Source organism: Anomaloglossus baeobatrachus, chromosome 8 (assembly GCF_048569485.1).
Source record: "Anomaloglossus baeobatrachus isolate aAnoBae1 chromosome 8, aAnoBae1.hap1, whole genome shotgun sequence".
Classification (NCBI taxonomy): domain Eukaryota; kingdom Metazoa; phylum Chordata; class Amphibia; order Anura; family Aromobatidae; genus Anomaloglossus; species Anomaloglossus baeobatrachus.
This window is the reverse complement of record NC_134360.1, coordinates 208,271,659-208,287,278: the sequence shown is the minus strand read 5'-3', so window position 1 is coordinate 208,287,278 and position 15,620 is coordinate 208,271,659. Positions and strand designations below refer to the sequence as shown.

General features: G+C 48.3%; 1 protein-coding gene across 1 annotated transcript in view; it reads left to right on the top strand.

Annotated features, from left to right (window-relative positions):
- DIO1 (iodothyronine deiodinase 1) overlaps positions 1–15,073 on the top strand; it is a 41,021-nt gene extending 25,948 nt beyond the window's left edge. Inside the window, exons 3-4 of the mRNA XM_075321075.1 lie at positions 5,981–6,180; positions 14,726–15,073. Of these exons, the coding sequence (XP_075177190.1) occupies positions 5,981–6,180; positions 14,726–14,791 (266 nt within the window). The 3' untranslated portion in view covers positions 14,792–15,073. The remainder of the gene's footprint in view (positions 1–5,980; positions 6,181–14,725) is intronic.
- Positions 15,074–15,620: the final 547 nt, after the last annotated feature.

The window sequence follows — 15,620 nt, the reverse complement described above, 5'->3', positions numbered from 1 at the left end:
AGCTCCATTTTTTCTTCTTCTTAATATTATGTGCCATATGGAGTGGCGTTGATTTTTGATGCGAGATGTGCCTTGGTTCAATGTTCTTGTGTCTATATTACTATCATGTAGCACAGAACACTGTAAATGGTTGTGTAAATGACTGTAAATGACTAATAGCTGATGAGAAAAAAACAGATTGCACATTGACAGCACACTGACGGCACACTGGGGGCACACTGGGGGCACACTGGGGGCACACTGGGGGCACACTGACGGCACACTGGGGGCACACTGGGAGCACATTGACAGCACACTGGGGGCACACTGACGGCACACTGGGGGCACACAGGGAGCACATTGACAACACACTGGGGGCACACTGACGGCACACTGGGGGCACACTGACAGCGCATTGGGAGCACACTGGGAGCACATTGGAGGCACACTGACAGCACATTGGGGGCACACTGACAGCACATTGGGAGCACATGGATGAAAAGTTAGAAAAAATTATCCTACTGTCCTGAATGAGAATGGGACCGTTTTTTCATATGTTCATGTGAGCGTACCCTAAATGATTAATCAGCTGAAAACATTTGGAAAACCCATACCACACTCACAATGGTGAACAGGAAAAATATATATTATATCAGCAAACACACATAAAATAGACTTCAAGAAAAGCCTGAAATTAAAATAATAAGAAGTAAATGAGAAAAAAACCCAAAACAAACAGACAAACCCCCCCCCAACCCCTCAAAAAAAAATGTACAATAAGGTGCAAAACACCTCAAATTTCCAATGCAAAGTAATTTATTTAAGACGTGATCTACAAATGCAACAAAAACGCAGCTGATAAGTTTAATAAAGCGCATGTAATAAAAAAAAAGCAAAAAACCCCCCGCAAGATAATAATTAGCTAATTAGGGTGTAAATGTTGATGAAAATCCCCAGGATGAAATTTGCACTGTGTGAACTTAGTTTAGGGTCACAAAACCGTTCTCTCTCCATTTGAGAAAAATGGTCTGATTATTCTGATAGTTTGATTAGAGTGGGATCTGATTTTCTCGGACGTTGACAGCAAAAAAAAGTTTCTCTACTTTCTCCATTATGTGAGTCCGTGAAAATCAGACTGCACTTGGATGTCATCCGAGTGCAGGCCAATGGCTTTGTTAACGGACCCATAGACTTGCATTGCTGATTTTGATCCGAAACTCAGATCAAAATTGTATATACAGTGGAACCTTGGATTATGAGCTTAATTCGCTCCGGGACTGTGCTCTTAAACCAAGTTACTCTTATATCAAAGCAAATTTTCCCATAGGAAATAATTAAAACGCAGACAATTCGTTCCACAACCTAGAAATATTTACTGTATTTATACAAACTTATTACAGTAATATAAAATAATGTCCTGTATTCATATAAAATTATTACAGTACAGTAATACACAATACTGTACAGTAAAAGCATATAAAACAAATTAAACTGCTCGTTAGCTTACAATAAAATCATTGGTGTGCGGGAGTTGCTATAGAGAGAAAAAAATGATGTATAAATAGGACAATCTTTATTCTAGTACAGTACACAAAAAACACCCCCCCCAATCTATTTCCCCCAAAGTAAGGGCAGAACTAAGGCAAATGTGGGGTAGGAATACTGCACAGGCAGATTACAGTATAAGTAATGTGCTATAGTGATTAGCAGAAAGAAAGTACAATACTGTATCCACAAATGCAAACTGATAGACATGCTATATAGTGTATACTGTACAATGGTATATTGTATACAATAAATATGTATAGAAAGTTATCTCCAAAGCGTGGTGATAGGAAGGAACCGGAAGTGTACACGGTGAGGATTTGCTCTTATTGCAAATCAATGCTCTTAAACCAAGTTACAAATTTGTAAAAAGCTTTGCTTGTCTTGCAAAACGCTCTCAAACCAAGTTACTCTTAATCCAAGGTCCCACTGTATCTGATTTTTTTCACCACAGATAGCACTTGTCCGAGATAATCGGTCGTGTGCACAAGCCCTTACTATTGTGACGCCCTGGCAAAGCCAGGTTGTCACAGAAAGAGTTAATCCTCCTTGGTAATCTGATCCCACACCGGTGCAGCAGGACAAACCACATACCCCAAGGTAAGAGAAAAGCAGAGCAGAGGGGAGGGGCTGGAGCAGAGTGTTTGGAGAGACAGACAGAAGAGGAGTCTGGAGTTGTAGCTCCCAGGCTGATAGTGAAGCGTGCTCCGAAAGGGCCGGGACAGGCTGTAGTGAGGAAGGGGCCAGAGGTAGCCGGAGCAGGATAGTGGCTCGTCGGTACCTAGGGTGACCCGGATCACTGTAGGGGAGTGGATTCCCCGTTCCTGGCTGAGGAGAAAGAGGAAGAGAGTGGAGAGAAAGGCACCTGGCTGCAGGGAAAGAACAGGAGCTGCTGCACCGTGTGTGGGACACTAACACCCCCCCCGTACCGAAGGCTGCGGACACCGGCAATTCCTAGTTTACCAGTGACTCTGTGTGAAATACTTGTGAGTACGCCCGTGCCCTCTGGCACCGCACCGCAGCACTGCGCCCTGCTCCCTGCTTACCCCATCACCGGGCCCCGGGACAACCAACCCCCTACCCACGGAGGGGAGAATCACCAACTCAGCTGCTCCCTGTCACCGCTCCCGGGATCCCCATAAAGAGCAGCAGTGGTGTCCACACAATCACCACAACCGTGGGTGGCGTCACGGACAATCTCCCTTACCCAATCCCCTTTTTACTGTGGAGCCTGGGATCACAGACCGGGTCACGCCACCGTGATACCCACAGGAGTGACCCCGTGGCCCGGATCTGAGTACCCCTGATCCACGGGCGACACATTTGGCGTCACGAACAGGAGCAAACCCATCCAGTTACCTGCAGGAAGTGCGCCTTGTTCTGGACTGTCAGCGGTGCTCCGCTGCAAAAATTTTGAAAGTCGCCATCTTTGCCGCCATTTTGGGCGCGAAAATCTCCCGCCCAGCGCCTTCTTCCCCAAGCAGTGGGCGCGAAAGAGAGGCTCCGCCCCCTGAGAACGCGGGCGGAAGTGAAGCTCCGGAGGACCGGATGCGAAAGGAAAACTTTAAAAGTTGCTAGAAGGACTGCTCCCGAGTACCAAGGGGGAGCAGGAGGAAGGAACCGCAGTTTATGTGACCAGGACTGTAAAGGCAGGGACGCCAGGACTTTGCCTAATTCCGTTCCTGGACAAGCAGTAGCCGCAACCCCGATGACATCTTACCCGGCTCCGGCAGTCCGCCCAGCCGCCACGGTGATGACGTCGGCTCCGGCAGTCCGCCCGGCCGCAACGGAGGTGGCACCCGATTGGAAGTCTGCCCCAGATGTGGCGCCAGCCGCTCCCAGGTACCCCGTCACGGCTGTGGAGCAGCCGGAGTGCACCTGCAGGGAGGAGGAGCAGGCCAGTGAGAGATGGAGCCCTCGGCAGTTAGCGAGGCCGGTTGTAGCCGGCGCCGAGGGCATCCAAGTGGGCCTGGCTTCTGAGCAGGAGGCAGAGCACGGAACCCGTGCCCCGTACTGGGAGTGGCGGCAGCGGCAGTGGTAGTGGAGCATGGACGGCTACCCACAAGTTAAAAAGTTGACTGTTTTATGGACTGTCACCCCTGTTGAACGCCCTCAAGTTCAGGAGGAGGCCATCTGCTCCGCAGGTGTGGGGTGGCAGAACAGTTTAAAGTTTTAGAAAACGTACCTCCCGATGTGGGAAGATGTATGATTGTAATGTGTTTATTTTCCCTTTTTCCAGTTTTAATAAATGTTGGTGCCCAGACGGCCCGAGGAAGGGCCGTGTTTTACCAAGGGGGTGTGTGACGCCCTGGCAAAGCCAGGTTGTCACAGAAAGAGTTAATCCTCCTTGGTAATCTGATCCCACACCGGTGCAGCAGGACAAACCACATCCCCCAGGGTAAGAGAAAAGCAGAGCAGAGGGGAGGGGCTGGAGCAGAGTGTTTGGAGAGACAGACAGAAGAGGAGTCTGGAGTTGTAGCTCCCAGGCTGATAGTGAAGTGTGCTCCGAAAGGGCCGGGACAGGCTGTAGTGAGGAAGGGGCCAGAGGTAGCCGGAGCAGGGTAGTGGCCCGTCGGTACCTAGGGTGACCCGGATCACTGTAGGGGAGTGGATTCCCCGTTCCTGGCTGAGGAGAAAGAGGAAGAGAGTGGAGAGAAAGGCACCTGGCTGCAGGAGCTGCTGCACCGTGTGTGGGACACTAACACCCCCCCGTACCGAAGGCTGCGGACACCGGCAATTCCTAGTTTACCAGTGACTCTGTGTGAAATACTTGTGAGTACGCCCGTGCCCTCGGGCACCGCACCGCAGCACTGCGCCCTGCTCCCTGCTTACCCCATCACCGGGCCCCGGGACAACCAACCCCCTACCCACGGAGGGGAGAATCACCAACTCAGCTGCTCCCTGTCACCGCTCCCGGGATCCCCATAAAGAGCAGCAGTGGTGTCCACACAATCACCACAACCGTGGGTGGCGTCACGGACAATCTCCCTTACCCAATCCCCTTTTTACTGTGGAGCCTGGGATCACAGACCGGGTCACGCCACCGTGATACCCACAGGAGTGACCCCGTGGCCCGGATCTGAGTACCCCTGGTCCACGGGCGACACACTATGATTGACAACCAAATAGACCTTACATCTGTCCATGGAGTAGCTTTATGGGAACTAACAGAGCTGCCACTTAAAGAATGTATCCACTACTTTTACACTGATGGCCCATCCTTAGGATAAAGGCCCTGTCACACACAGAGATAAATCTTTGGCAGATCTGTGGTTGCAGTGAAATCATGAACATATTGTTCCATTTGTACACAGCCACAAACCTGGCACTGATTGTCCACAATTTCACTACAACCTCAGATCTGCCACAGATTTATCTCTGTGTGTGACAGGGCCTTAAGTCATCAATGTCTGATCGGCCGTGGTATGACGCCCTGCACTCCTGCAGGTCAGCTGTTCTTGGTGCCAGCAGCAAGCGGATGGAAATGCTCAGTTCCAGGGCTGCCCCGTCTTCTGGTATCAGTTGCAGCCAGGTACTGCACATCCACCTCCCTTTCAAATTAATATTAGGCGGATGTTCAGTCCCCTGCCGCGGTGTGTATCAGATGACAGAGCAGCTCCGGAACTGAGCATTTCTGGCCGCCTGCTGCCGGGATCTATGTCAGCTGATTGGTGGGGGGACCTCAGCTGATCAGACATTGATGAGCTATCCTAAAGGGTGCTTTACACGCTACAACATTGCTAGCGATAACTAGCGATGTCGTGCGCGATAGCACCTGCCCCCGTCGTTCGTGCGACATTTGGTGATCACTGACGTAGCAAACATTATCGCTACGGCAGCGTCACACGCACATACCTTCTCACTGACGTCGCTGTGACTGCCGAACAATCCCTCCTTCAAGGGGGAGGTGCGTTCGGTGTCATAACGACGTCACTGCGGCATCACTAAGCAGCCGCCAAATAGCAGAGGTGGGGCAAAGATGAGCGGCTGGAACATGCCGCCCACCTCCTTCCTTCCTCATTGCCAGTGGACGCAGGTAAGGAGATGTTCGTCATTCCCGGGGTGTCACACACAGCGATGTGTGCTGCCGCAGGAACGATGAACAACATCGTACCTGCAGCAGCAACGACATTATGAAAAGGAGCGACGTGTCAACGATCAACGATTTTTGACGCTTTTGCGATCGTTGATCGTCTCTCCTTGGTGTCACACGCTGCGATGTCGCTAATGGCGCTGGATGTGCGTCACTAACGATGTGACCCCGACGATATATCGTTAGCGATGTCGCAGCGTGTAAAGCACCCTTAAGGATAGGCCATCAATATAAAAGTAGGGGACAACCTCTTTAATTGCAATCATCACACTGATGCATGGACTAGTTTGATCGCAAATCCAGCAGTGTATTGGCTTCAGTACAACTGCATAAATGAACTTCTTCATTTTATTCCACTTATAGATGGCTGGGCTTTAAAGAACAATGTATCAATAAAGAAGCATAAGACCATCCAGGACCGGCTGGCTGCAGCTAAACGCCTGCTGGAGGAGCTGCCATCTTGCCCTGTGGTGTTAGATACCATGCAGAATCTGTGTAGCGCCAAGTATGCGGCCCTGCCCGAGAGACTTTATATCCTGCAAGAGGGTAAAGTCATTTATAAGGTAATTATGGAAAAGTGATGTCACCAATAAGTGAAGCAAGACATGTCATTTGCATTGTATCCCATCTCCCACAGTGGAAACCTCACCCCTGAAGATCCAAATGCAACCATTAACAATACTGTTAAACTTGTAATTCTGTTGTAGAAAAATACTTTTTTTTTATTATCACCAGACTACACCAACATATTTATAAAATGATATGATGGAAAAAATAGGGGGAAAAAAGCAAAAAATATTTGGACCATGGCTCAAAAAATAAATTGTATTTGTCAAATCAGTGTGAACAAAAAAAAAAATAAAATCAACTGAGTTTGAGCCAATTTACACGATAGCAGATGTATCTACTGCACCACAGATCAGCGGATTAATCCACTAATTACAACCTGATGTTTAACCCATCATTTGCTGTAAGCATTATGAATGGCTTTTTAAAGATTTAAATTACATTACCTTGCAATCATCTTTGCAAATTCCTGTGGTTTCTACTACCCTACCTGCTTTTATTAATCCACAAATCAACTGATTAATCCACTAATTTCTACCGGATGTTTATCCCATCATTTGCTGTAAGCATTATGAATGGCTTTTTAAAGATTTAAATTGCATTACATTGCAATCATCTTTGCAAATTCCTGTGGTTTCTGCTATGCTACCTGCATCTACTGTTCCACAAATCAGCTGAATAATCCACCAATTTCTACCTGATGTTTAACCCATCATTTGCTGTAAGCATTATGGACAGATTTTTACAGATTGTTAACATTACGTTGCAATCATCTTTGCAAATTCAAGGCTCATACTACCTGCATCTACTCTCCTGGCCTTGTGGCTTCTGTGGTTTTCTGGTCCATTTGTTTGCCTGGCTTCCAGCATAGCCCATTTAACAGATCTTTTTGCTGCCACGCGCCATCCAGCGAACCCAACCCGCAGGGTCATTACCCTCAGTCTGTTTCCCCTGACCTATGGCTTTGTGAATCCACTTCACCAGGTGAGCCCTAACAATCTGATTTACAAATTCAGGTTCTGGGCTGACAGCGAGTCCAATGACCTGAATTAACAGCATGATAAACATGTATGATGCTTTTAGGCCTCTTTCACATGTCCGTGAAAATCACGCACGGTTTTCACTGATGTGTCAAAGGTGAGTATTGCCCTTTTTGTGCCGTGTTTATGGCACACGTGTGTTCTCCGTGTGTTATCTGTGATAACACACAGAAAAGAGGAACTTTCTGCTTACCTGTCCCTGGCGTTGCTGTCCATGGTGCTGATCTACGGTCTCCGGTCCTGCCGACTCCCCGCTGCTGCTGCTGTTTGTGGCCCGCAGTGGAGTGAATATGCAATGAGCATAATGAATGGGGATCGGAAACAAGTGACAGCAGCGGCAGAGACAGGAGCGCTGGAGAAGGTGAGTATAGAAATTCCTTTTAATTCACAGACACGTATGTTTTCTCCGGTGCGTGTCACACGGATCACATCCATGTGGTCCGTGTGACACCCGTGATGCTGGAGAGAGACAGACATGTCTATGTGTGGGGCACACGTATGCTCCACACGGACACACGATCCATGGCAAAACACGCACGTGTGCGCAAACCCGTTGATTTTAATGGGTCTACGTGTGCCCGTGTCTCCGGCACGTGAGGAAACGGACCAAACACGTACCGGAGAGATGGATGTGTGAAGGAGGACTTAAGGGTGCTTTACACGCTGCGACATCGCTACCGATATATCGTCGGGGTCACGTCGTTAGTGACGCACATCCGGCGCCGGTAGCGACATTGCAGCGTGTGACACCAAGGAACAACGATTGCAAAATCGTTATTAAAAACCGGTGATCGTTGACACGTCGCTCCTTTCCTTAATATCGCTGCTGCTGCCACAGGTGCGATGTTCGTCGTTCCTGTAGCAGCACACATCGCTATGTGTGACACCGCAGGAACGACGAACATCTCCTTACCTGCCTCCACCGGCAATGCGGAAGGAAGGATGTGGGCGGGATGTTACGTCCAGCTCATCTCCGCCCCTCCGCTATGACGCCGAACGCACCTCCCCCTTGAAGGAGGGATTGTTCGGCGGTCACAGCGACGTCGCTGACAAGGTATGTGCGTGTAACACTGCCGTAGCGATAATGTTCGCTACGGCAGAGAGCACCAAATGTCGCACGAACGACGGGGGCGGGTGCTATCGCGCTCAACATCACTAGCAATCGCTAGTGATGTTGCAGCGTGTAAAGTACCCTTTAGTTTGGGTTACTGTCAGAGTTCCGGGATTTCCAGTTTTCTTCTGAAGGATCTTGCCCTTTGTTAACATGGAGTTTTCTGTTCTGTTGCCCTACTTCCTGTTCATCTGTTTAAAAGCCCGCCCCTAAGCTTAGTCTAGTTGCCAGAGTATACTGCTTCCTGTCTACTCCTGCCCTGCTGCTCTTGGTTCCTGATTGCTATTTGGATCCTGCTGAAACACCCGACACCGGCTCTGGACTTCACCTGGTCTCATCAAGCTGTGCCCGGACTCCATCTGCTGTCTCTGGTCGGCACTTCTGCCCGGTTCCTTCCGTTACATATCCACCCTAGGACTCACATCACATACGGACATTTTTGGACTATACCTGTTGCCCTTTTGTGTCCCGGCTGCTGCACATTTAGGCCTTCTGGGGTGATCGCCAGACAGTCCCTGTATAGGGGTTCGCTCTTGGTGGTCTCCCTGGGGGAGTCCGATGCGCGGCCCCGGGAATTCCCCTTTGCTCCGAACCCGGCAGGTATTTACTGTGTTTATGTTCTACTGTGTTTCTGTTCTGTGTAAATATTGTTGGTTGCATATTATAAACGTCTTTGCACCAAGAACCCGTCTCTAGTTGTCATTGCCCTAACGCAATCGAAATCCTCAGTTCATACAATAGTATTACATTATACTCTGGCCACTAAGAGGATTTCCTGGGGCAATGACTGAGACACGAGTAGATCAACTTTTCTCCATGATTAACTCCTTGCAGCAGGAGATGGAGGCGGTGCAAACAAAACTTAGAGATGTGGAGGTACAGCTGGGCCATGATCACCAGGTACTTGGTCCGGCTATTCAGGATTTGCAAACCAGAGTGGAGGCTCAGGAAGCCGCCCCCACTACGTCCGTATCCGCTGCCGGTATGCCTAGGTTACCCCCATTTCGTTTCAGTGGTGATCGAAGTCAGTTCCGGGGGTTTGTTAATCAGTGTATACTGTTTTTTGATGTACATGCTGATTATTACCGGTCTGACCGGTCAAAGGTATTATGCATAATCATGTTGTTAACCTCACGAGCACTGGCTTGGGCTAATCCTATGATTGAGAATCGTGATATCCGTTTAAATAACCTGGATGATTTTTTAATAGCCATGGCACAAATGTTTGATGATCCTAATCGCCATGCTACTGCTGAATCGGCTCTGCTTTCCTTATGTCAGGGAAAGCGGTCTGTCATCGAATACGCCACCGAGTTCAAGAGGTTAGTGGTAGACACCGACTGGGGAAACAATGCGCTATTGTCAGTTTTCAGAAAGGGTCTGTCCGGTACCATCAAGGACGAGTTAGCTCGTGCTGAATCTCCATGGGATTTTGAAGTTTCTCCATCACTGTGTGCGTATCGATACCCGCTTGACAGAACGTAGACAGGAAAAATGGGCAGCTGTAAACCGGGTAACCGACTTTGCTTTCCCTTCTAGGGAACCCGCTCACAAGACTCCACGGGAGGCCGAGGATGTTCCTATGCAAGTGGACTCTCTGCAAAGGCGAGAGACCAACGAACGTCGTGAACATCGGCTCCGTGAGCGTTTGTGTTTCTATTGTGGTCAATCGGACCATTTTCTGATTGCCCAAAACGTCCCAATCGCCCGAATAAGGTACTAGCAGCAGTGGCAGAGTGTGACAACACTGACGCAGAGTCCGACGTCTCTGAAACCAGTATACACCTGGATGCGGTAGTTCCCTCGACAGTGATGTCAACTTCACCTAAGCACCCGGAAGGGAAATACACCCATTGCTCGCTTCCCATTCAGATTCGGTGGGAGGGACAGTTAATTCCTACATCTGCTATGATAGACTCTGGGGCAGGGGGAAATTTCATGGACTCTTCTTTTGCCAGGAAACACGGTAGCCAGACTCAACAAAGATCCTCACCGGTTACCATGGAGACGGTAGACGGTTCTCCATTAGTTTCTGGACCAGTTGATCGGGAGACAGTACCCCTTGAATGTGTGATGAAACCAGGTCAGCAGGAGACCCTTGTTTTCATGTTGCTTTCTTCTCCCCATTTTCCGATCATTTTAGGAATTCCTTGGCTGCGGTCTACAAATCCAGTCATCAATTGGGAGACTAAAGAAATATCCTTCCCACCCCAGAGTGGTCCGATCATTAGTCCAACTGTACCAGTTCCGGTAACAGAACGTGGAGGGCACTGTACAGGTACCTGTTCTACCCCCGGTTTAGAATGAATTCTCAGATATATGCGACAAAAAAAAAGCAGATCAGCTTCCCCCGCATAGACCGTATGATTGTCCCATAGAATTACTCCCAGGGGCAGAGATCCCGTTTGGTCATGTCTACCCGTTGGCAGCACCAGAGCTACAAGCACTAAAAGATTATATCGATGAAAACCTAGCCAAGGGATTTATTCGACCTTCTACCTCACCAGCGGGGGCACCCATCTTTTTCGTGAAGAAGAAAGAGGGGACTCTGAGACCTTGTATCGACTACCGGGAACTAAATAAAATAACCATCCGGAACCGGTATCCGTTGCCGTTGATTCCCGAACTATTGGAGAGAGTACAACAGGCCAAAATATTTACTAAATTGGATCTCCGTGGGGCATATAATCTACTCCGCATACGTCCCGGGGACGAGTGGAAAACAGCGTTCAGATGTCGGTATGGACATTATGAGTATCTAGTGATGCCCTTCGGACTCTGTAACGCTCCTGCGGCTTTCCAACACCTAGTCAACGATATTTTTAGGGATATAATGGACCAGTTCATGGTGATTTACCTGGATAATATCTTGATCTTTTCTGATTCCCTACAGGAACACCAGGAGCACGTCAAGACCGTACTTACCCGTCTGAGGGATAACCACCTGTATATTAAACTGGAGAAGTGCGAATTCCATTGCTCAAAGATAGAATTTTTAGGATATGTCATCTCTCCTCAGGGACTCAACATGGAGTCTGGCAAGATCCGGGCAATTCTAGACTGGCCGGAACCGGGAAACATCAAGGAGGTACAACGCTTTGTCGGTTTTGCTAATTTTTACAGACGCTTTATCCGCAACTTTTCAGAGATCGTCCGTCCTATCACCCTGTTAACCAAAAAGGGGCAGAAGTTCGTGTGGTCCGCCCAGGCCCAGGAAGCTTTCAATCGTCTCAAGGTTTGTTTTACCTCAGCGCCAATACTGATACACCCGAATCCTGCACTCCCTTTTATTGTGGAAGTCGATGCTTCCGATTATGCATTAGGGGCTATCCTTTCACAGAGGACTGGGGACAAGTGTCTCTTGCACCCGTGTGCCTTCTTTTCTCGCCGGTTGTCCCCTGCAGAAAAGAACTATGACATTGCGGACAAGGAATTGTTGGCGATTATTTCTGCTTTTAAGGAATGGAGACACCACTTACAGGGAGCAGAGCAACAAGTAGTAGTTCTCACAGACCATCGTAACCTGGAATTCCTTAAATCTGCCAGGTGCCTGTCTCCACGGCAAGCCCGTTGGAGCCTGTTCCTTAACCAGTTCAATTTTATCGTCACATACCGTCCAGGGTCACGTAATGGGAAAGCCGATGCCTTATCCCGAATCCACGCCATGGACTCCGTGCCTGGAACCCCGTCTCAGACCGTTTTATCAGATGCCAATTTTGTTGGAGTCATCCGGGACCAGGACTTGTGGAAGGACATCAAGCTGGGCTATGATGGTGACGTATTTCTTGCTGCCCACCCGAATGATGTGACTCTTGTCCTTCGGAATGGTGTGTGGTTGAGAGAGCGACGTATTTATGTCCCGGAGGCTGTAAGACTTCAGGTTCTCAAGTTGGTCCATGACTCCGTGTTGGCAGGTCATAGGGGGTACAGAAGACGCAGGAATTTCTGAGTCGTTTTTTTCTGGTGGCCTACCTGTTTAAAGGATGTGAAAGACTATGTTCACTCATGTGTGGTTTGTGCCCGGTGCAAGGTCCCTCGTGTGGCTCCTACGGGACTCCTTCAACCATTACCCGTGCCATCTCGCCCTTGGGGATCCATCTCAATGGATTTTATTGTGGAGTTGCCCATCTCGGGCGGTTACAATACCATTTTGGTGATAGTGGATCGGTTGACAAAGGCTGCTCACTTTATTCCATGTACCGGTCTTCCCTCAGTTGCAGAGACAGTGGATTTGGTTATCCAGAATATATTTCGGTTGCATGGGGTACCGGATGAGATCATCTCTGACCGGGGCGTGCAGTTCACTTCTAGGTTCTGGAAAGGGTTTTGTTCGGCACTCCATATTGATGTCTGTTTGTCTTCTGCATACCATCCCCAGACGAATGGGCAAACAGAACGGACTAATCAAACCGTGGAGCAGTACCTGCGATGTTATGTCAGCCATCTTCAGGACGATTGGTTGAAGCTGCTTCCTTTGGCGGAGTTCTCGTATAACAATACTCAGAGCAGCTCCACTAAGGTAACGCCCTTTTTCGCTAACTTGGGTTATCAGCCGAGTATCTTGCCTAGGTCACCGGTAGCAGTTTCGGTGCCCGCAGTGGAGGACAGATTGACGGAGCTACAGCAAAATCTGGAGGTTTTGAAGAACTCTTTGGCTTCGGCTCAGGAGCGTTACAAGAAGTCGGCAGACACTCACCGGAAACAGGCACCCATGTATACGGTAGGGGACTCGGTGTGGTTATCCACCAAGAATCTAAAACTGGGTGTTCCTTCGCAGAACCTGGGGCAGAAATTAATTGGTCCGTTCAAGATCACCGGGATAGTGAGCTCTGTGGCCTGTCGGCTGAAGCTACCACGGAATTTGAAGGTACACCCGGTCATTCACGTTTCCCTGCTGAAACCGGTTTTCCCCTAATTCGTTTCAGGGTCATATCATGCCTCCTCCTCCACCGGTGATAGTTGATGGCCAGGAGCAGTATGTGGTTGAGGACATTATTGACTCCCGGCTCCATCGGCTTCAGTATCTGGTTCGTTGGCAGGGGTACTCCCCCGAGGATGATTCCTGGGAACCTGTGGGTAACATCCGAGCGCCCCAGAAGGTTGCTCAGTTTCATCGGAGGTACCCGGACAAGCCTGGCCCTGGTTCGTCCTGAGGCAGTTTCTGGGGGAGGGAGTACTGTCAGAGTTCCGGGATTTCCAGTTTTCTTCTGAAGGATCTTGCCCTTTGTTAACATGGAGTTTTCTGTTCTGTTGCCCTACTTCCTGTTCATCTGTTTAAAAGCCCGCCCCTAAGCTTAGTCTAGTTGCCAGAGTATACTGCTTCCTGTCTACTCCTGCCCTGCTGCTCTTGGTTCCTGATTGCTATTTGGATCCTGCTGAAACACCCGACACCGGCTCTGGACTTCACCTGGTCTCATCAAGCTGTGCCTGGACTCCGTCTGCCGTCTCTGGTCGGCACTTCTGCCCGGTTCCTTCCGTTGCATATCCACCCTAGGACTCACATCACGTACGGACATTTTTTGGACTATACCTGTTGCCCTTTTGTGTCCCGGCTGCTGCACATTTAGGCCTTCTGGGGTGATCGCCAGACAGTCCCTGTATAGGGGTTCGCTCTTGGTGGTCTCCCTGGGGGAGTCCGGTGCGTGGCCCCGGGAATTCCCCTTTGCTCCGAACCTGGCAGGTATTTACTGTGTTTATGTTCTACTGTGTTTCTGTTCTGTGTAAATATTGTTGGTTGTATATTATAAACGTCTTTGCACCAAGAACCCGTCTATAGTTGTCATTGCCCTAACGCAATCGAAATCCTCAGTTCATACAATAGTATTACAGTTACGACACCATGGCAATGCCAGGACTTGCAGCTGTAATGCAGAATAGAAAATACAGCTTCTATATGGTCATGTATATAAGAGCTTAAAGGGGTTGTTTTATCAGAATATAATATCAAATTGGTGGTGGTGTGACACCCTAACTGGTCAGCTGTTTCTAGTTCTCAATGAATATGGCTGTGCAACGTGTAGCATTGGCTGCATAGTACTGCAGATCAGAGCCTATTCTTTTTAAAAGGAGCTATTCTGCATTACCAAGTAGAAACTACACATTTAATGGCGTTTGTGAGCGATGTGTTTCCATCCGGCAGTGCTTGTAACAGCTGATCGTGGGGGGGGCGGATGTTGGACCCCCATCAGTCAGGTATTGATGACCTATCCTATAAATTCTGATAGCACAATCCCCTCTAAAATAGAAAATACCCAGGTAATCATTTGGTTAAAAGTGAGAAAACAAGAATAATGGAAAATGATAAATCATTCGTATTACCCAATCTTATGTAATGTGTGAATCTGATTGTGTAACTGTTTACATATAGTAATTTATATAATTTAATTACAGGGCAACATGGGCCCCTGGGGCTACAAACCGGAGGAGGTGCGTTCTGTGCTCGAGAAAACAAAATAGTTTGGGTGTTACGTGTACTCTATTCCCAGCCGAACAACAACATCCCGTCCTGTGATCGCAGACTGCCCGTGAATGGTTCTACATGTACAGTACCTGATCTGATGCCTATAAACTATACATCCCGGATGTATCACATGCCACAGGTTTACATTCAGAAACAGGAGCTTCCATATATTAGTTTGTGAAGTTTGTGGCCTAAAGCATTACTGCTGGCCACAGTCTGATTTTGCAAATATCTGGAGATGTCCTGCGAGCTGAAACAATAAAAATATTAGAAAATTACAGGTTTGTTAATCATTTACCGTAATTCCTAAAGTGCACCCATGGTTAAAAAAAAAAAGGGCAAAATGGAGAGTGCATGCAATAGAGTCTGCTCAACGGTTAGAATTGGGCAAAGCAGTGATAATTTTGGAATTGAGGCAAAGATAAAAAAAACATTTTGTCTATATTAGAGCTGAAACAAACAAAAAAGACCCACTGAATTGTTCTCAGCGCATTCACAATAATGGAGCAGATTTTTGGCTGCAGAAAAGTGTGAATATTTATTACTGCACCACGGTTTAAGCAGCATTTCTTATATAGCTGTACTCTTTTGTGACAAAGTATGAATGTTCTGTCAGAAAGCAATATATGGAGCCGGCTGAGGAGATGAATCCATACATAGCAGGTGCCGCTGTGTGAGTGGGTGTTTACCATGGCAGGCAGGAGCTTACTGAATGCCCCACATTACTGCCATGTTTGTATTTCCATAAAGTCCTGCCTGTGTCCGGAATTCATAGGAAAGTGTAAAATTTCATACATATTGCAATATTGTATTATTGTATCGTAC